The following is a 21,785-nucleotide window of genomic DNA, read 5'->3' as shown; positions in this document are numbered from 1 at the left end:
AAAGCTTAAGAGAGAAACAAGGCAAACGTTGTTTTCACATTTTTACCACACATGCAGACTGAGAAATGGAATCAGAAATGAGATCTCTGAGAGCTCCACTGATCACGTAATGCCCTATGCATAGCAAGTCCTGGGGACCTAGAACTATCTGCCACGTCTTCAGAGGATATGGAGAAATGGTCGACCACATGGAGACCAAATTTTATTTTATTTTATTATTTATTTTTAAGGATTTTATTTATTTGAGAGAGAGAGAAAGCGTGCACGCGTGCAAGAGTGGGGGGAGGGGGAGAGGGAGAGGGAGAAACAGACAAGGGGCTTGATCCCAGGACCCTGAGCTGAAGTCAGATGCTTAACTCACTGAGCCACCCAGGCACCCCGAGACCAAGTTTTAAAGTACACTAATAGTGATGAGTAAAATAAAATCAACAAGTTGCGAAAAAAAATATGAATAACCATGTTAAAATTACTTATATCAGCCAACATTATGTGGTTGGGTTTGTGCTTTCCATTACATACTGTATCTGCAAGGAGAGTGATTTGGTTCAGAATTTTCATGCCTCTAGAGTATGCAGTTATCTCTGGTTGCTTTTGGAATGTTGAAATGCCATTAATCATTTAATGTGTTTCTTTGTCCCAGAATTGCCCATACCAATAATTTTAATCAATTAGTGAAGGAAAAACCCCTCCTATATGGAAGTGTTCTTTCCATGACCTCCATGTTGCCAAAGCCAATGGATATTTATTGGTCCTTATCCAACTGATCTCTCACTTGCATTCAACAAATCGTCCACTCCCTTCTTCTTGAAACACTCTCCTCTCCTAGCCTCCATCCGGCTTTCCTCTAACATGTCTGCCTGCTCCTTTGTATTCTTCTCCAGCATCCTCTCTTTTCTCAGGCCTTTAAACAATGTAGAGTTCTGGGTCTTTGTCCTTAGCTCTTTTTCTGTCCAAATTCTGATCCAGTCTTGTGGACTGAAATATGCTGATTACTTCCAAATTTGTATCTTACACTATACCTCTCCCTTGAGCTCTGAATCCATATTCAACTCAATTTGGTATCTCCACTAGGATTTCTAATAGTTTCCCACATCTCATAGGATCAATCAGAAATTATGTTTTCTTTCCTCCAAAACCAGTTCCTCCGCCTTGCACTATCATCCCCCCATGGCACTATCATCCACTCACTAGTTCAAGCCCAAAGCCCAGGAAACATCATTAATTCCTCTTTTTTCCTAACCTCCCAAATCTGATTTATCAGTCATCCTGGCAGTTACACCTCCAGAAGTATCTTAAATCCATCACTTTTTCCATTTACCCCTGCAACTTACACAGCCACTCTCACTTCCAGCCAGTATGTAACACCCCGCCTAGAGGACCTGAATAGTTCCTCCAGCTCTAGTCTTGCTCCTTCTCTAAACCATTACCTACATAGCAGCAAACGAGATCTTCCTAAAACCAAATAAGCATCTTGGTTAAACCCTTAAAAGGTCTCCCATGCATAGAGAAGAAAATATAACCTTTGTGTGGTCCTTCTGACCCTCCAAGCACTGGCCCACCTTCTTTTCTGATTTCCTTCACATTGTGCCAGCCTTCTTCTTCTCCACCACTCCCTACCACACTGCCATGCTTCTTTCCTTACTCTTTCCTGCCATGGGGCCACCGCATGTGCTGTCCTCTCTCCCTTGGATACTCTACCACTTTTGCATGGCTCATCCTAGCTTATCATTCAGGTCTCAGCCTAAATGGTACTCCTTTAGAGAAGCCTACATCTTAAAGCCTACTTTAACCACTAATGTGAAGTGGTGCCCACATTTCCCCATTATTCCCCATCTCAGCCTTTTTTTCTGTGTAGCATATGTCAGAATTTATAATTATTTATTTGGTAGTTTAGTTTTTTTCCTTCTGTACACCATAAGGGAAGGATCATGTCTGTAATGTTCAATGTATTTCCACTTATTATTGCAATAAATATTTGTTCAGAAAATATTAACAATATAAAGAGATTTATAATACATAGTTAAGTAAGCTTTACTATAGTCAGTAATTTACCATAGGAAAATCACACTATAAGGAAATTCAAAATCAGCTAATGCAAATTCAGAAGCTCAGAATCTACTTCCAGGTCACAAAAACAATGCATGCAAGATATGAATATTATGTCAAGAAAATAACAGTTAAATGTGAAAAGACCCTGCTTTGTCTACAGAATAATTTTTTCCCATCAAGTTGGTTAACTGCAGTTACATTTTTTGTTTTATGATTTTAAAAAATATATGATTTGTTTTTTAAGCGGATATTAGAATCTAGTGTTTCATAATGTATCCAATGTGGTATTATGGGGAGAAGGGTTTTAAAAGTTACCTTAAATATGTGCTACAATGAAATAGAGTACCATATGGAAGTTCATAGAAATCCAAAATACCATGAGATGCCTCAGTTTTCTTATATAAACAGTGACCAAAAAAACCCCAACCATTAAATTTTCTTCTTCATAAGGGTAAGAGAAAAAACACATTGTATAACGTAAACTAAGAATGTTGACAGCTATGGCAGCATGGTTATTTTAGAAAGATGAACTTTGGTATACATTGTTACAAGCATCTTTGCAATGAAGACCTAGAAATTTACTCTTTAGGTACCTTGAACATTTAATTTGATTTTGCCTAAGGCTGTACCAGCTGGATTCTGAGCCACGCACATGTAAGTACCAGCATCTTCTCTGACAGCTCTGGAGATCTGCAAGCCGCCACTGGGAAGAACTGCATGGCTTTTGCCTACATCGGTTATGAAAGCACAGTGGGAAGAATTTTTATTAAATTTTTTTAATTAAAAAAATCATACTGACTTCTGAATTATAAAACACTGATTTGCTGTAATTTTCTTGAGAGAAACAGTGGTAGGTACCTGCAGTGATGACATTGATGCCTTCTTTTTGCCAAGTAATGAAAGGACTGGGTGTCCCTGTTGCTTCACATGGTAATAAAATGGGATTGTTCACGATGACATCTAGTTCACTTGGCTGAGGCTGAATGACTGGAGACTCTATAAGAACCAACAGAAAAAGTGATGGCACCAGTTGGTGGCAGAAATGTTTAAAAGTAGCCACGAGGTTAAACATGCCTGGATTCATATTCCACATTATTAGCGATTTGATTGTCCAGGGGAAAAGAGAATATTGGCCATATTACATTTTTTTTTGAGTCTTGCTACTGTAGGCAGTTTCCATTAGAAGAATTCCGTTAGAAGACTAGAAGCAGGGACAGATTATAGAAACTCAAGAAAAAAAATAATTTGGGGTTGTTCTGTGTGATTTTTCATTTGTATGTTTTTCTTAGTTTATTGAAAAAATATCTGTCAGTCTTTCATATCCCCAAGGTATTTCTAGACAGTACATCCTTTCAAGAATAAACATGACTTGAAGAAAAAACAAGCTTTTAATGAGTTAAATGAGCTTCCATACCCTGGACATAAAGGGTCACGTGTCGATGTGCAGAACCAGCTGCATTTCTGGCGACACAAGTGTATCTTCCAGCATGGTTTAACTCAGTGGCAAATATTTCAATGGCTCCTAAAAAGGAAAAAGTTTTTATGCATAGGGTGTCCATTTTTCTGCAACCATTTCTCTGGTTCAATAAACTATGTCTCTCTGATTTTGTGTTTTCATCCCCATAGCACAGTGGTGCTTGGCTTATACTCATACTTGTATCCCCTGAAGGGCCTAGCACAGTGCCTTTTAATCATTATTAATAGCTTTATTTAGGCAAAATTTACATGCCATAAAATTCACCCATTTAAATGTACAATTTTATGATTTTTAGTATCTTTACAGAGTTGTGCAACTCTTACAATCTAATTTTTAGGACATTTCTATTACCCTAAAAAGAAATCTCATTCCATTTACAGTCACTTCTCATTCCCAGCCCCAGCCCCAGCCCCAAGCAATTACTAATTTCTTCTTCTTCTTCTTCGTATATTTGCCTTTTCTGAACATTTCATGCAGATGCAATCATACAGCTGTCCTTTGCATCTGATTTCTTTCACCGTGAGCACAGTTTTTGAGTTTCATCTGTTGTAGCATGTGCCAATATTTTTGTTCCGTTTTATTGATAAATAGAATTTCATTGTGTGGATTATCCACATTTTGTTTATTCTTTCATCAGTTGATGGACATTTGGATTGTTTCTACTTTCTCTATTGTGAATAATGCTATATGAACATTTGCATACAAGTCTTTGTGTAGACATATGTTTTCATTTTTCTGGGTAGATGCCTAGGAATGGAGCTGCTGGGTCATATGGTAACTCTTGTTTAATATTTTGAGAAAGTTCCAAACTGTTCTCTCAACACAATACCTTGTGCTGAAGGGTAGTTAATTTCTATTTTATGATTTTAATTGTTACCAATCTATACACATTTCAGAGACAGCCAAAATACTTGGCTTTGAAAGCCAAGTTTTACCCTGAGAACAATCTTCCATCATTTCCCTTCTTTGAAAAAATGAACAAATTACCTTAGAATAACATGCACAAATGCAGAAAGCTCCAGGATGTTAGTTGCTACTTTAGTTTATCTCTAGTGTACCTTCCCAATACAAAACACCAATGTGAATTACCTATATTTTCATTTAGGTGAATTATTTTTTTCTCTTTCAATACATAAATTTTATAAATTATGGCTACTACCACTCTCAAAAATATCCATCCTAGCACTTATACCAGCCCTCCCTGCTCAGTTATAAAAACCTTGAAAACAAGAACCCTCCTAGTTTTATATTCTCAGAAACTCAGTGGAGTATATAACTTATTTTAGGCACTAAATCTTTGTTAAATGAATGGAGATTCTTGTTGGCTAATGAAAAGAGTGTGGTTCACTCAAATGCAACCAGTGAATTTGTGAAGCTTCAGGGTTAGTAAATATGCACATAAAATCCAGTGATCATGCTCATTATATTCAGTTATTGTGATTTTGTTTCCAGATTTTTTTCTCTCCCTTTGCCGAGTTACCCTGCCCAACTGTATTTTTTTTCCAGATGCATAAGTCTAGGAATGAAAATGTATTTTATTTTTTTATTTTGGTGCAACAAAAGGCCTGGTAAGGCCACCCATTAATCATTAGTCTAATCTTAGGTGTGTAATTACTTAGCTCGGTCTTACCTGAGGACAGAATTCTATAACCGTCTCCCCTGGGAAGTAGTCTTATCCCATTTTTTGTCCAGTGAATTGAGGGAAATGGAACTCCTGAAGCAGTGCAGGTAATAACCGTTGGGGCACGTTTGGTTACTAGAAAGTCTGTAGGCTCATCAGCTATGGAAGGTGGGACTAAAACAATAACAACAATAAGAAAGTACACATTTCAAACCCTTACAGGTTTCCAAAGCCTTATCATACATCTTTCTCTTTGTACACAGAAAGTGAATGTTAGTAAGTGGAAAAGGAAGCCCTCTTGTGAAGTAGTGTGATAATGAAACATATCATTATAATAACTATTAATCCATGTACTAAGCCAGTTCTACCTTGGACAGTGAGATCCATGGTTCTCTTATCCTCCCCGGCATCATTTGTCACAGTGCACTCATAGGTTGCAGTGTCATCCACAGAAGGGGAAATAATTACTAGTGAACCTGAAGAAAGGAGCCTAGAAGAAAGATTTCAAAGCAATGATGTACTGTAGATCAGTTATCATAAATGCTGGTTCAACATGGCACCATGTTGTGAATTGAGGGAAATGGAATTCTTTCCTTGTGTTAAAATGAGGAATTCCTCTGATACTTCAAGTATCAGACTTTTTTTTTTTATATATGGGCAATGGGTTAATAGAGCCTCAACTTGGAGATTTAGATGAAGCAATTGGGTAGAAGGGTTGTTTGAAGAGGGAATCTTGCATTTTCTGATTGCTTATATCATGATCAACTGTGCTCTCCTAACTGAAATACAGAGAAATGAGCACACTGATGATAGCTACTGTTTATGGAGCACTGAATACATTCTGGTACCTTCTCAACTGCTTCACATAAACTACCTCTAAATCTCACAATAACTTTACAGATTGGTATTTGATTATTTCCATTGACAGACGGGTAATTACAAGTTCGTCTGTCTTACGTGTTGCCCCAGTTCACATGTCTCCTTACATGTGTTGGACACTTTTGCGATGCATAGTACATATATCAATAAGTCTTTCCCCTAACTTTTAACCAATTCAAAACTAAAGTGATCTGGATCACTTCAAATGTTTAAGAGCTCTTGTAAATATACATACGTTATTCAAAGTAAATCTAAATAAAATATCTATTTTCTTATTTCAAGGTGTGCACTGATAGAATAAAAGTGATTGGATTCAATGGGAATACATTTGACATGCTTTTTTATTCGATGGTATTGCACACTTTCTACACAGTGTATATCTTCAAATCACTAGACTCCCAGTACCCAAAGATTAAAAGGGTGAGAAAGAGAGAAAAAACAGAATTTCAAGTGAAACACTCCTTGTTTCATATTTCCTAATGTATAAGAATTGATCATTTTCAAAGTAGATCTACAAGAACATTTGTTTTTAGTATTATGGCAATTCCTTTGACAAGATACCTATCTGTTAACTTAACTGAGATACAAGAAATGATGCTCATTTACAACATCAGAAATTCCTAGTAATTAAAAGGTTAGCTTTTAAAAAACATGTTTTTCCTCCCTGCACATGCTACCAAATACCTAAGTTGTATTTCAAGGTTCAGAATTTTATTTTTATTCTATAGCTAAAGGTGGTATTATTTTTACAGAGTAGTTTTTCCCTTATACCAAATATTTTCATTCTTTGTTTTTATAAAATTCCAAAAGGTGCTAAGAAAAATAAAGCAGAATAGGAATCTAATCTTGTAGATCTCTCTGATCGCCATCCACAGGGCTTATGGATAGAAAAATTGAACCCATAATTCAGAAAAAGCTTTGAGGTTTAAAAACTAATTCCACATTAAGAAAAATACATACTCTCTACATACTAGCTAATTCTTCATACTTTATATATATGCTGTTCCCATTGATAGAGCTGAAATGTTAATTCTTTTTAAAATTATGTTTCTAAATAGTAGGTGGGATTTGTCAGTTAAATTATTACTTACCTGTATGAATTCTGATTTTGATCCACATTAAGAAGATGCCCATTTTTCCTCCACCTGATTGATGGTTTTGGTATCCCAGCAGCCTCACAAGCCAGAGTAGTTTGAACATTTACTGTTACAGTTATGTTGGTAGGACCCAGAGCAATGGATGGAGGAACTAAAACAAAGTCAGCAAATAAGAGGGAAACACATTCAGCAAATAGTATGCCATCTGAAGTATTTCTGCCAGACTGAAATTAATCACTGGTAACTCGCTCCATAGTTAAAACACAAGAAGACTCTGTGAACTTAGTGTTGTGATGGTGCTAGCCACAATGAGGAGAAAACATGGGTCTTAACTGTTCACAGTAGAGTGTGGTACCTTCACATAGCCCCGGATATCAAGGTCTTTATGATCTCACAGGTTTAGGCTATCAAAGAACATTTAACCCAAAGATTAGATGCTGTTCATATTTACCATGGACTTGTAAATCTATTCGCCTGCGGTCTGTTCCAGCAGCATTGGTAGCCATACACAAATATCGCCCAGTATCTGTGACGTGTGCTGACTGGATATGAAGGAATCCATTTTCCAAGATGGAGTATCTACAAGAAAGATCACAAGTGAAGTCCCTGGAATCAGTGTTTTCTGATTATTTACATTTTGACTGAGAGTATTCTACAAAACTTAGTTACATTTTTAGTCTTTTTCCTGCTATAGAAATTTGCAATACCCTTGGTGGAAAAAAAGGGATATTCCACAAAGGTGCATAGCAGATGAACTTGTGATCTTGGATGAATTATAATCATGTTTTGGCCATAAGCCTTAGGATTATGCTTTTAAAATAATATATTTTGATTCTCATATTAAGATGAAGAACTAATATTAAATATAACAAGACCAAAATAATGCACTGGAAAAGAAAATTTAGGGAATTATCCTTCAGTTCTTGCAGTATTTTTCATTCTTTTCCAGAACTTTTACCTTGCATGACTTGCAGATAGAACAGCACCATCCTTTCTCCATGTTATCCTTGGGGTTGGCACACCCTCAGCAAGGCATTCCAATACAGTTGATGTATTTAAGTGAATGATAAGACTCTGGGGGCCACTCTTTATGTTTGGAGGAACTGCACAAGAGATGCACATGGAAAACTTCATTCATATCAATAATATAGCCTGAACTAAGACTCTGAAGAGGTAATACAAGGTTAGCTTTGAGTCAAATGTGTAGCTTTGTCTACAGCTAATTCAGGTTAGTATGAACAGAATTGGGGTTTAATTCCTAAAGTCTTACTCAAGATACTTAGTTTTTAAAAATAAAGCACAGATGGGGGAAGGAGGTTTTAAATCCCTGATATGGTGTGTGAAATCTGGCTTTGTAGGAGATGCTTGAATAAAAATCAGCTCTGGTCTGATGCAAATTGAAGATGATATTTCTTATTTCTCTTTGGCCAAATAATGGTCTGAGAATGTTAACACTGGAACAACTTCACTTTAAATAAAGAACAGAAAGTGGGCTGTTCTAATGAAAAGCACATCTGTGATTAATCATGCAAGTCTCAGAGCATGTATTTTATTAATAATTGAGTTCATATGGGAATAGAAAACTTGAATTTTAATTTTACTCTTAGAGATATTAGTTGTATGGGTCACCCAATATCGTGTAAAATTTCATACATTAAAAAACCAAAGAGACTGTGATGGGGAAAAGTCTGTATTATCTTCCTAAATATTGACAAATTTTAATGTTTAGATTTTAGATTTGAGAGGATCACAGTCCTATGGCAGTCTCTGTCTAGTACATATATACTCAAACACCAACATGAATAAAGGTGAACTAAATAATGAACCACATGTCATCCAAAGCCTTAGTATGCCTTTCTCAATGGTTCTGATCTGAATGACACAAAATGTCAGGATATGTTAATAACAACTGGACATATATTATCCTCTAAGATCATGTATCTTTAATTTTTTTTTGAAATATGGTTTGAATATAGCCATAATACAAATACTACATGTTGTCTTTTTCATAAAATAAGATAACCACAAGAATTCATTGAGTGTGCCCATAAGAAACAAAAAATGTTATCATTTCTTTGAATGCCCTTGGCTAAATTTTTAAAATGTCACAAACAATTATTAATTTTTCTTACCATTTACAGTGAGAATAAATCCTCTTGTAGTCCTTCCTGCAATGTTGCTGGCCACACAAGTATAATTGGCTGTATCACTTAGATCTGCATTATTAATTTGCAAGTATCTCCCTCCAGATAGGATTCGTACTCGAGGTGTTGCCTAGATTCAGCAAGTAAAATTTACCATTAAAATGTCAGGAAAAGAGAATAAAATACTACTTTATAACATCAAAAATAACTACAGTGAGCTGTGGATTGCCTGTCTTCTAGTATGCTTTGTCTGCTCCCCCTACCATTATTCTGGGATCAAAACCTCTCAGGAACTATTTCTATGAGTGTGCTTAAGGCAAAGGCACAATCAGTATTCCCAGTTCTCCTGGCCACAATGATCCGGATACTCAAGGATGAGCCAGTGACTCAAGCTGGGCCCCTGAGAGCCCTCTGCAGGACTTTGTTGGAAGTGTTGGGGAATAAGACAGGTTATTTTTTTACTGGTGTCTGGTAGTGAGGATGACATAGCCTGGTGGCAGTCTGTCCATGTGTGGACAGCTCTAAATCTAAAACACAGCAAGCGGAGTTGCGATTCAGAGAAAAAAAACATAAATGCTTGGTTACATGAGGAGAACCTCTGGATCTGGTAATACCTAAAACCTAAGTTCACCAATCACTATAGGTAATAAATGCCTTTAAAAAAATTTAAGTTGGTTTGAGTTTGAGTTCTGTCACTTACAACGGAAAGCTCCATGACTAATAAATTACCTTTGTTTATAGGAAATAATGATCCTTTAACATTTTAAAAATAAGTAAATAAATGATTTTAGTCTACAAATATTTGTTAAGCATTTATTTTGTGCCCAGGCACGGGACCAAGAATTATGAAAATACAGAGACAATGAAACCTAACCTTCGCTATTAAGTCCAATTGGGAAAATAGATGTAAACAAGTAGTTTTGTACAAATTAAGATGCATGATGTTCATAATCATTAAAAAATGCCAGGTAGCCATCAAAGACTGATATTTTCTGGTTGAACCAAAGAAGGAACTACTTCAGGAAGAGCCTAAATAAGATTTTTCTGCCATATGGGCTCTTTCCCAGATAGATATATAGTTGACCTTTGAACTGTGTGGGTCCACTTATATGTGGATCTTTTTCAATAAATGCAGTGCAGCTTGTATTTTCTATTCCTATGATTTTGTTAATAACATTTTCTTTTCTCTAGCTTACTTTATTGTAAAAATAGAGTATATAATATATATAACATACAAAATATGTGTTGATAGACTGTTTACGTTATTGGTGAGGCTTCGGGTCAACAATAGATTATTAGTAAAATTTTGGGGAGTCCAAAGTTATATGTAGACTTCTGACTGTATGTGTGTGTGGGGGGGGCCAGTGCCTCTAACCTCCATGTTGTTCAAGGGCCAACTGTCTATTTCTAATGAAAAAAGTTGTTCATACTAAAATATGCAGTTCAGCTCCATTTATTTTACGAGATCATGTATTTTCTCTAGGTTTTTTTTTTTCTTAAGATTTTGTTTATTTGAGAGAGAGAGTGCAAAGCAGGGGGAAGGGCAGAGGGAGAGGGAGAAGCAGGCCCCCCGCCGAGCAGGGAGCCCCATGTGGGCCCGATCCCAGGACCCCGGGATCATGACCTGAGCTGAAGGCAGATGCTTAACCGACTGAGCTACTCAGGCACTCCTCTCTAGGCCTTTCATTGCTATAGGGGCTATTAGTGAAAAAATCTTATTACTGCTGATGAGAATAAGTGATTTCTTAAATATATATGTTAAGTTCTATAAAACATATATTTGTAAATTTTTTTATGTGGGTATAGCAAGGTTGTAGGCTAATAAAAAATTTCAGAGTTTATTCTTACGTTTTTGTTCCATGAACATCAATAAGTTCTGCTAAGTCATCAAGTCTCACTACAGTTTTCTCTGGTTCTCTTCCCACTGGTCACCAGTGATTCTTCCAAATCTGACTTCTTTCTTCAGATAGAATCTCATTCTCAACCGATGCTCTTGCTTCCTACTCCATGCAGAAAACCAAAGTCCTGTGCCTGCAGTTCTCTCCTCCTCCCACCTTACATGTGAATACAACCTTCCTATCTTTCCATCTCTGTGGAAAAAGGTCAGTCCTTTTGTCCAAGGCTAATCTCCTCACCTGTGAACTGGGTCCCATTCCTTCTCTGTTCAACACATGTCATCCTATAAACTTCTCTTTCTCTCTCCTATATCTTTAGTCTCTTTTTTTTTTTAAGATTTTATTTATTTATTTGACAGAGAGAGACAAAGCAAGAGAAGGAACACAAGCAGGGGGAGCGGGAGAGGGAGAAGCAGACTCCCCACTGAGCAGGGAGCCTGACGTGGGACTCGATCCCAGGACCCTGGGATCATGACCTGAGCCGAAGGCACACCCTTAACGACTGAGCCACCGAGGCGCCCCTTTAGTCTCTTTCTTTCAGTAAATAAACACATAAAATCTCTTTTATATTTCAAGAATAGGCCAAAATTATTTCCATTTCCTCTTCTTCCTTAACTCTCCCAACAACTGTAACCTATCTTTTCCTTTGATCACTTTATTGAAGAAACATTGTTCTGATCTTTAATCACTTCTGTGTTATTGCCAAAACCATGGATGCAATTTAATTTGTTATCTTAATGGACTCTGTCAACCACTCCCTCTCTTTTCCGTGGCTTTTAGTACACCAGTGTATCCTATACTTAATTCTATCTCTCTGAATCCTTCCTTCTCTGTTCTGATCTTTTCTTTTTCCTTTGCTCACCTTATAATTATTAGTGTTGCCTTACACTCTATTCTCATTTACAGGTTATCTCACACTATTCTCTCTGGTCAACTTCATACAAACCCATGGCCTTAACAACTGGTCATACCATGGAGGACTACCAAGTCAAAGATGTTTTTGATGAAATAGGTTACAGTTGTTGGGATGAGGGGAAACAAAAGGAGGAAAAAAAGCATAAGTAACTACTAGGATAAGAACAATCAGAGCATTCAAAGTCAAGGCTTTGCACCAACCCTAAAGGCTATTTAGGATCCTGGGCTGTGACACTCTGAGAGCAGACAGATATCACGTGAGCATGGGAAGCTTCAGAGAGCCAGTAAGTGTGTTCTTCAAGGATTCCAGTCCTATATTCCTGGTATCCAAGGAGGGGCCCTCCTCAGGTCCCAGTTTATTCCAGAAAAATTCAGTAAGAAATTTGCCCATGACACTTGACAGGACAGGTCAGCTCTTTTGAGACTCGGATGACTTCTTACCTCTCAAGTAAAGAAATAGCTGAGTGTTTCAAATACAATTTTAATTCACGGGCTCCAGGAGATACATACTTACACCAATTTACAGAGTGTCTGAAACAAAATACCTGTGTTTTGACCCATAACTAGTTAATAACTACCCAAGCACAGGTTGAGAAAAGAAGGCTGATTAAAAGATCCTGTGCCCACACCTCCAATGTCAAATAATAGTAGCCTGATATTGTTTGGTTTTGTCTAGCTACCAAAGACGCTACAGCTGATTTTTTTTTTCCTCAAAATGGATTTGTGGAACTTAGCAAGATTTACCTGTAACCGTTCTCCATTTTTAAGCCAAGTGATTACAGGGGGAGGCACTGCATCCGATTTGCATTCCAATGTCACTTGTCTGTTCCGTAACACAGTGAAATCCTGGGACTCATCAGTTCCAGCAATGTTAGGGGGTACTGGGTGCGAGAACAAACATGTCAGAGGCTTTCAGTAAACAAGATATAAAAATGATCTGAATTATATTAGGTTTTCAACAAATTTTGCTTCTGTTATATAAAATAAGAGGCATAAACTTAAAACATTACTCGTTCAATTTGTGGTACAAATGACTACCAGTAGTGGACTTTTTTTTTTAAGTCTTACTCTGTACTTTCACATATATAAAGTAATGAAATTCTTCCAATAGTCACATGAATGACAGGATAAGTAATATAATCACATTATTATCACCATTTAACAGGCAAAGAAACTAAGGCACAAAGAAAGGATTTCTTGTCCAGGTCTCACACTTGGTAAGAATTTTCTCTCAACATCAGATTTCCAAACTACTAAATCAGGGTCTGTTCCATAATAATATAGAGAAATGTATATACTTTCATAATATTCAGAAATATATTTTTTAATGTGACTTTTATATGCAGAACTTACATGTCAATTAACGACAGGTCTAATTTGTGTGTAGGGCTGGTGGGGGAAGGGGGGCACCAAAATTACGGACAATTTGCACTGCCTAGTCATCTCGACTAAGACAATGAAATAAGTATCTTCTGTTTGGTTTTTTAAATGTTCCTTTCCATAAAGAGTAATTCTTATCTCTGTGTTGAAATAATATTGACCTGAGTCTAAATGGCCCAACTTTTCTAGAAGGTAATTTGGCAATAAATTTCGGAGCTTTAAATGTGTACGTGTGTATGTGTAATCAAGCAAGTGTACTTATAGAAATTTATCAAAATAAAAGAATTAAGGAAACAGGCTAATATGTATGCACAAAGATGTCTATAACAGTATTCCTTATACTGATGAAAATTCAAGAACAGCTTAAATATCCAAAAATAGGGAATTAAGTTATTAATTTATTAATTAAATAATTAAAATGGGACACCATGCCATCACTAAAAACTGTTATAAAAATATGTTTTTTGACATGAAAACATGTTCATCAAACCATTAAGAGATATGAAAAACAAGTTTGATACTGCATGTTGTAGGGTACATTTCTGTGACAAAACATCTGTATGCAAAAAAGCCTTTGTGTAATGAGACTGGATGACATATTTTCTTCTTTATCATAATTTATAGTCTATGATTTTAAATAAAGAACTACGAATTATTTGTGCAGAAACAAAATGAATGAGTCAAAAAGTCCACTGAAGTATTTCCAAAAAGCACTTGATCAGCCAAATATAAGAATCAGATTTGCAAAATACATATTTCCTTATACATAAACATATCTTATGATGTGCTACAGAGTTGCCCCAGGTTCCATGAATTACAGCTTCTAATTAGGTATTAGTATATGATAGATTGCAGGACATTTTGCCAAATTTACCATGCACTCTCACTAAATATTCTTTATCATCATCTCCTGAAGTACTGGATGCCAGACACGTATATCTTCCTGTATCCTCCACCTGCAAAATCCAAATAAGTGAATTACACAATGTTAACATGTCAGTTTTCGTGATGAGAATAAGCATTCACTAGAATGAATATAAAGTCTCACACAAAACAAGATAGCACAACAAATAAAATTTAATAAACTGTTTTAACATTAGCTCTCTGTAACATAGCTCTCCGTAAAACTATGTTTTAAGAGGTTTTCAATATCTGATCTCAACATGTTTGCATGTTAGGTATATTTAGTGATCTCAGAAAAGGCAGATACATATAGGACCTAGCACCAGAGGTCACAGATGAGACACACAATATTTACTGAACAAATATTTATGGACTTAAATGGTAGATTTAAAAGTTCAATTGGCATCTTCCTGAAGAAAATGCAAACAGTTTATTAAGTAAACAAATAAAGTATCAGGTTATTTAAATAAAGTACATTAATTCCACATTTTGAATGTACCTTTGGTAAACGTGGTGAAACAAAAGAGCTATATTATATAATCTGGCTGCAAACAGTGTCAGACTGACAACATAATCTACTATTATCTGACTAAAACCAGAAACATTTCTTTAAAAACCCCGTGCATAGTTTCCACTGGAAGTGTTAGTCTTCCTTCATATGTTTGACATTGTGTAGACACAGCCCACGCTTACGTATGCATAAAATATACTCTGTAAAACAGATGATCTTACTTCTGTGAAAAATGTATTTTGGAAAAGCAGAAAAATCCTGTTTTCATTTATTTTACTACTTGAACACTCCTAGAATATTGTGAATTTTTAAATTCTTACATTCAAAACTGACTTTATAGGTTATGGAAAAACTTTTTGGTAGGCCGCAGAAACTCCTTCGAAAAAAATTTAAGACTAGTATGCTTGCAAAAATACTTAAATACAACTTTAAGAAGAATGGCACTCACATAGTCCTTCAATTAAGAATTTAAAATGATGTACCGAGGCCTAGAGAATAACTTCGCATTTCCCATCATATGTTGAAAGTCATTTAAAACTCAACTTTTCTCTATCAACTCACTTTATTCCCAATTAATAGTGCCCTCTCCACTTGTTTTGACTTACCCAAACTTGAACCATCACTCATGTCTACTCCTAAATCTTACCTCCTCCAATAAATATTTCCTGACAATTTGTGCCCTTCTGGATGCCTACAGTCATCATTCGTAGCTATATTTTCTAAACTGTGTTCTGTTTATAGGGTGTCAGAAAAGTGACAGTTAATCATATTTCTCTAGAGTAGTATTTTTCAGGATTGTTGACATGCAGTATGGCTCACAAAGGAGAGGAAGGTATAGTATATAAAGTTTTCCAATTCTCTTCGGTCACAGAATTTCCTCCATTGGAATAACTCACAGAACTAGTGTTTGATGGAAGATATTTTAGGAAACTCCTGTCTTTACCACACAATTTGGAATTTGCAAAGCTTCCAATATGTGTCAGGCATAACTGTATGTTACAGATACATACATGAAAAGACAAAGTTCAGATAAGTGAAATATAATGTGATAGGTGAAATATAATGTATAATGTACAAAATGCCCTGAAAACACAGAGGAGCAGAGGAACCAAGATCAGTCTTGGGACTTGATAATATTTAATTTTCTACTTCTAAAATATCTTGAATGGTTTTCTTACTGTTTCTTTTCCTAATTTTATCATGTGTGTGGTTTCATATCCCCTAGACAACTGGAAACTTCTTGAAGGCTGAGACAGGTTTTATGTATTATGTTTGTATTCTCCACAATGGCTAGCTCATGTGGGTCCCATCTAATACTCAATGGGATCATCTCTGTCTCCTTTTGTTAAATCAAACTCTATAATGTTTCCATTTAAGACCTACTATGATGTGGCCTTAATATTCCTTATAAGCTTTGTTTATCATTATTCCTTTGTATTTATAATTCTATTCCACACAGTTCCCTGTCTCCTTATGTTACAAAATTCTTTTGGCTCCTTTTTTATCTGTTGTAATTATATCATTCAAGGATTTTCATTCAGTAAGTTGTTTGAAAGCTTAACTCGAGTTTTCTCTGAGTTATTGCAATGTTTGACGGAGAGAAAAGAGGGGAATGGAAGGCGTGTTTTCCTTGATATTAGAAACAAGGAATGTGCTGAGTTCCACTGGGTAGGCTTCTGAACTGGATATAGGATTGAGACCCAGCTCTATCACTGAACAGCGTTGAGTACTTGGCAGGCAAGTACTTGATCTCTCTGTGCCTGTTTCTGGTGGTGTAGACTGGAGATAAAGACTTGCTCACAGAGTTGTTATGATGGTCACCGGTGTGATTGAGCCCAGAGCTGAACTCAGGACTGACACAGTAGACAATTCATAGCCCTTTGCTCTCTTTTTCCCGCTCCCTTTCCTTCCTCTTTCCTCAGTAAAAATGCACACAGAATATAATTAAATAATTTATTCCATGTTTAAAGGGATGATGATAATCACAACAGTAGCAGCAGGAAAAACAATTCTATCTAACTCTATTTAACATTACGACATGCCTGTGGCGCTAAGCTAAGCATGTTAGGTGATCTTTTAAATCCTCAAGTGTAGGAGTTAGGTATTATTACTACTTTTATCCCAAAGTTACGGACGGGGGTATTAGGGCACAGATGGAGAATATCTGTAATATAAGATTTGTCTTTGTTAGTAAAACAGAAGACTGTTATGATAAGGCATCCCAGACATACTCCTCTTTAATAAATTTATGTTTCTGATGAATTTCCTTAAACACAAACTAAAAGAACAATTTTACTGCACTGGTTGTTTGAAAAATTGTGTCTCTTCAGATTTTCATGTCTGCTAGTTCATTTGAGAGACCAAAATTGCTCTTGGAGGCCTCATATGTACATATGTTGAACTGCTTTTTGCCAGTTCTGTAAAGGGCCGCATGGCACAAGTTAAGAGCTTCAGGTAATACTCACTTACAGCACTGTGAAAAAACATGAAAAATTAAAGTATCTTGCTTTCTTCCAAGTTTAATATGATACTTCTACTGCTCTTTTTTAGTCATGTTACCCTGTGTCTACCCAAGCATGCATACCGTAGAACCAATCTACCTTTGTGAAGGTTACTGAGAGGGATCTGTGATCCATTTGGATTCAAAAACATTAATTTCTCCATTTCGCCTATATTAGCAAGTGAGAAGTATAGTCCAGGATAAAATAATTTTTTTGACTTTGACACTTACCTGAGCACTAGATATTTGAAGGATCTCTCCACCTCCAAGAGTTTGTACCTGACCTGTCTGTGGGAGGGGCCGTCCATCCTTCATCCAGGTAATTTTAGGAGTTGGGATTCCAGAAGCAAAGCAGGTAAGTTCAAGTGGATTATTAACAATCACTGATATTTCTACAGGTTCTTCTGATCCATTGATATGAGGTGGTTCTATTTAAAGGGAATTGAAAACAACAACAAAATAAACTTGCTGTTTGATAAAATACTGCTGATTAGAAAAACTTTAAAAGGAAATTCATCTCAAATTTATGTTCATATACTACAAATTGGTTAAATACCAAAATGACAATTCCTACATGTTATTACCATTTGTCACTGGCACTATTTTAAAAGGGATGGCTCATATCTATCAGAGATCATGAAATAAATGGCAAGCCTGTCCAAGGGAATGACAGCTCAGCAACTGGGATTCAGATACATAGAGCAGTCTCACCTAACTGCAAAGATTGGAGAACCATAAAATCGAAACTCATCTTGTACCATTTTTTAAAGAGAGATACTTCCACAGAGTAGTGTGTTTTTGTACCTTCTAAATATCTATTGTTTCTACAAAAGTAACAGGCAAATGCTGTGGAATTCTGCTCTCATCTTTTCCCTGCAGAACTTTAAGAGGAAACAATGACTAAGCAGAAGAAAAAATAGTTACATTTGGAGACTATTTCTGCATAGAACACATTTGTTATGTCTGGGCAGAAATAATTTCCTTTTTTATTTATATTTCTAAATTACCTTTCTCAAGAGGATGTTAAAAATCTAAACGCTTGGAAGAAACATTAAGGTTCCTTAAGTCCAACTATTCTCAAGTTTAGAAATCCCTTTAAAACAGTCTTCTCATAGAATGATCATTCAAGTTTTCTATGAACGTTTCCAGTTTACTATTTCACAAGGCAGCCAAAATAGCTGTTGGACAGCTCCAAGGATCAGACTTTTTTTTTAATCAGGCACATAGTTTAGAACAGAGGTTCACAGAAGAGCATCTGGAGTCAAAGAGCCTGAGTTTGAATCCTGGGCCCAATAATTATTAGCTTAGTGGATTTGGGCAAACCTCTAAAATAAGAATAGCACTATTATTTAACTAGTAGGATCATTGTGAGCATCCAATGAGATAATCTATAAACTACACATTTCTTTTGTGTTTCTGAGTATGTTTTATTTTATAATTAAAGATTTTTAAAAAGTTATTGCTACTACAATGTCTACTACAGCTGTTGGTATTATTATTAAAACCCTGTTTACTAAAAAAAAAAAAAATTCCACCTATGGTCCCCGTTTTCCTTTCTGGAGAAAGACAATATATTAAATCTATATACCTTTTCAGACTACAATTAAGAAGTCAGAGTTTCTTAACCACTGACCCACATGACTTCTTTTTTTACTTTCATTCATCTTATGTATTGCTGTCAAAATCCATTTTCTTAAGTGAATTTTAGAATGATCCAAGATTTCTTGCTTAAGGATTTCAGTGTTTCCATGTTGCTTACTGAATTAAATAAAAACACTTCATCATGGCTTCCAAAGCTTCTGCAATAGGTCTTTATCTTTATAAAATTATGTACTTTTAATATACTTAAATGTAACCTAGGCTTCAAATTTGACTACTTTTTTCCCTCAACAAGTCCAGTCTTTTCTTGCTCTGTGACTTTACTAATGTTATTCCTTCTACTGTTACATCCTCCAATAGTCCCATCCACTAACTGAGCATGTTCAAATACTACCAAGGTCACATTAATGTCATTAAATTCATTTGTAAAAACCATAAATCTTTTCTTGATTCTAACACAAACAATAAAATTTCTCTCCCTTTAAATTTCCAAAGCATGTTGTTTATATTACTCAAAAACAGTTATCTGATTCTCTATTTGACTACAGTCAATTCTTTATTCCTTTCACTTATTAGTTATTTACTATGTTTCAGTCATTATGGATACAAAAATTAATTAGGCATGGCCTTTATCTTCAAAGCTTATAGTCACTAGATTTAAAACAACATCAACAATAATAGAAACAGCATATTCCCCCTGATTCAAACCCCCAGTCATCAGATCTTACAGATAGATGTTAAGTGACTATCAACTATTTTATTCTGTGTCTTTCTCATATGTCTTATACTTTGGACAGAGTAGGAGGTATACATACTCTGATGACTCCAGAACTTATGTTTTTAACTTACATCTCTCTTCTGAGCTTAAGATCCACAAATCCAATTATCAGATAAACATCTCCAGTGGAATATTTGGACACTACTTCAATTTAAACATGTATTTAGACAGAACCTGTTACCTTATTCCTCAAAACCTGGTCCTTTTCCATCATTTCCTGCATTTATGAGATGGATTTACCAATCATCCAGTCATATAAACCAGAAACTCGGAGTCACCCTTGATATCTTCTTCATCACTCTCCTATATCCAAATCCTCAAGTAAGTCCTAATACTTCTACCTGCAATTATTTCTAAATGCATTTTTTCCTCTCACCTCCATTACTAATCTGAGCTACAATACTATTTACTTGGACTAACATCACTTATTTCCTGCCTTTAGGTACCCAATCAATATTATCTATTTGTTTCTTTCACATTAACAGACCCCAATTTTGTTGGGACTGGCAGTGTGCTAAAAACTCCATTTCCTAGCCTCTGCTGTAGATGGTAGATGGAGTGGTATGTGAAGATTCTGATCAATGAGATGTAAATGGAAGAGGTTCTGTACGGTTTTTTAAAAAGTCCCTAGGGGGGGCAACTCTTCACCTTTCCTCTTTTTCCTGCTCTGTTGTTGCATCTAGTGATGCTGGGGGTGACCAGACAGTGCATGATCACTGACCAACTGCTAAGAATAGCAGTTCCCCAGGTTAGGACGGTTACTTTCACATCTGGAGGGTAGCACTGATCCAAGGGAAGACTTTTTCAGGTTTTAATGGAATTAGCTTTCAACAGATGCTGAAATGCTGAATCTTCTCATCTTTCTCTTGAGCCAGTTTTCAAATCTGTTTTAAGAAAATATTAGCCTTATAAACCCTGTAGCTAGGAAGGCTGTTCTTTGTACACGACGCTAACAATATCGTTGTTATTTTCTTGCTCAGTTTTCTACATCCAGAAATGCTCTGGACTGTGATTCTGCTGCTGGGTTCCTGAATTCCTAGAGGAGCATGCTTTCTCCCTTTCCCACCACCACATGTTGGACCAGGCCATATCACATACACTGTAGGTGTACAGCAATTATTTGTTACATGATGACTGGAAACATGTCTGGCCCATAATGTATAGCCAATAGTTAATACTTAATATGTGAATAATGTACAAGAGCACATTTATGTCATCTCCTGTTATTCCTGAGACTCTGTGAATTGGTACACAGGAATTTGTTATTCCAGCCTTCCTTATCAACACACACTTTCTTCTGTCTTTTGTCTCTAAATACCCTGGAATACCTCCTCCACTACCACCTTTCATTCTAAGGAACACTCATCTATACCACAGTCTCTTCTTTGTTTATTTAGATAGCATTCTATCTCTCTCTACAGTTAAAACTCCCTTTAACCCAGCTAGCAAGTTCTAATTCCATTCAATTTAATCCAATGGATAAATATCATATGTCAAATGCCATGCTAAATCCTGGGAATACATCAATAGGTAAGGTGGGTACTGCCCCTCACGGAGCTTAGCTAAGGATGAAGCAGACTTTTAAAGTTACACAAATGATTAAATTGGTATAGGTACTATAAGGAAGATTACAGAGCATTCTGAAAACATATGCTAACCTCATGCCAAAATTATTCTTATCGTTCCTTGTGAGGTATATTTTGTTCTGGAAGAGCCTGAGGTTTTACTTACGTTGTAGTGAGAAAACAAACAAAACTCCCCCAAAATAATTAATTATGGAACTAGTTAATCTCATTCATCTTCATTTCTCTCCCAAAGTCAAAATTTTTTACTTCAAGTAAAAGACGTGTTTTCTCTTTATATTATTTGTTTACATAGAGAACATTGTAATACACATTTCAAATGGAACTAGACTATTTGAAATGACTATTATAACTATAATCTAGAGATTGGATCATTTGAAAAGATTGTTTGAAATAACATAAAATAGTATAAATATCATGCTTTTTCATTAAGTTAGTATTTATCAAGAGCTTT

General features: G+C 35.8%; 1 protein-coding gene across 1 annotated transcript in view; it reads right to left on the bottom strand.

Annotated features, from left to right (window-relative positions):
* HMCN1 (hemicentin 1) overlaps positions 1 to 21,785 on the bottom strand; it is a 487,037-nt gene that overhangs the window by 58,175 nt on the left and 407,077 nt on the right. The window contains exons 69-80 of the mRNA XM_021682591.1: positions 17,603 to 17,799; positions 14,332 to 14,413; positions 12,822 to 12,958; positions 9,256 to 9,397; positions 8,082 to 8,226; positions 7,575 to 7,702; positions 7,118 to 7,274; positions 5,516 to 5,637; positions 5,157 to 5,321; positions 3,464 to 3,571; positions 2,908 to 3,045; positions 2,643 to 2,777 (exon numbers count right to left, since the gene is read on the bottom strand). Coding sequence (XP_021538266.1) covers positions 2,643 to 2,777; positions 2,908 to 3,045; positions 3,464 to 3,571; positions 5,157 to 5,321; positions 5,516 to 5,637; positions 7,118 to 7,274; positions 7,575 to 7,702; positions 8,082 to 8,226; positions 9,256 to 9,397; positions 12,822 to 12,958; positions 14,332 to 14,413; positions 17,603 to 17,799 — 1,656 coding nt within the window. The remainder of the gene's footprint in view (positions 1 to 2,642; positions 2,778 to 2,907; positions 3,046 to 3,463; positions 3,572 to 5,156; positions 5,322 to 5,515; positions 5,638 to 7,117; positions 7,275 to 7,574; positions 7,703 to 8,081; positions 8,227 to 9,255; positions 9,398 to 12,821; positions 12,959 to 14,331; positions 14,414 to 17,602; positions 17,800 to 21,785) is intronic.

Source organism: Neomonachus schauinslandi, chromosome 6 (assembly GCF_002201575.2).
Source record: "Neomonachus schauinslandi chromosome 6, ASM220157v2, whole genome shotgun sequence".
Lineage (NCBI taxonomy): Eukaryota > Metazoa > Chordata > Mammalia > Carnivora > Phocidae > Neomonachus > Neomonachus schauinslandi.
Note: the sequence above shows the minus strand (reverse complement) of the source record. Positions and strands in the feature narration are given on the sequence as shown.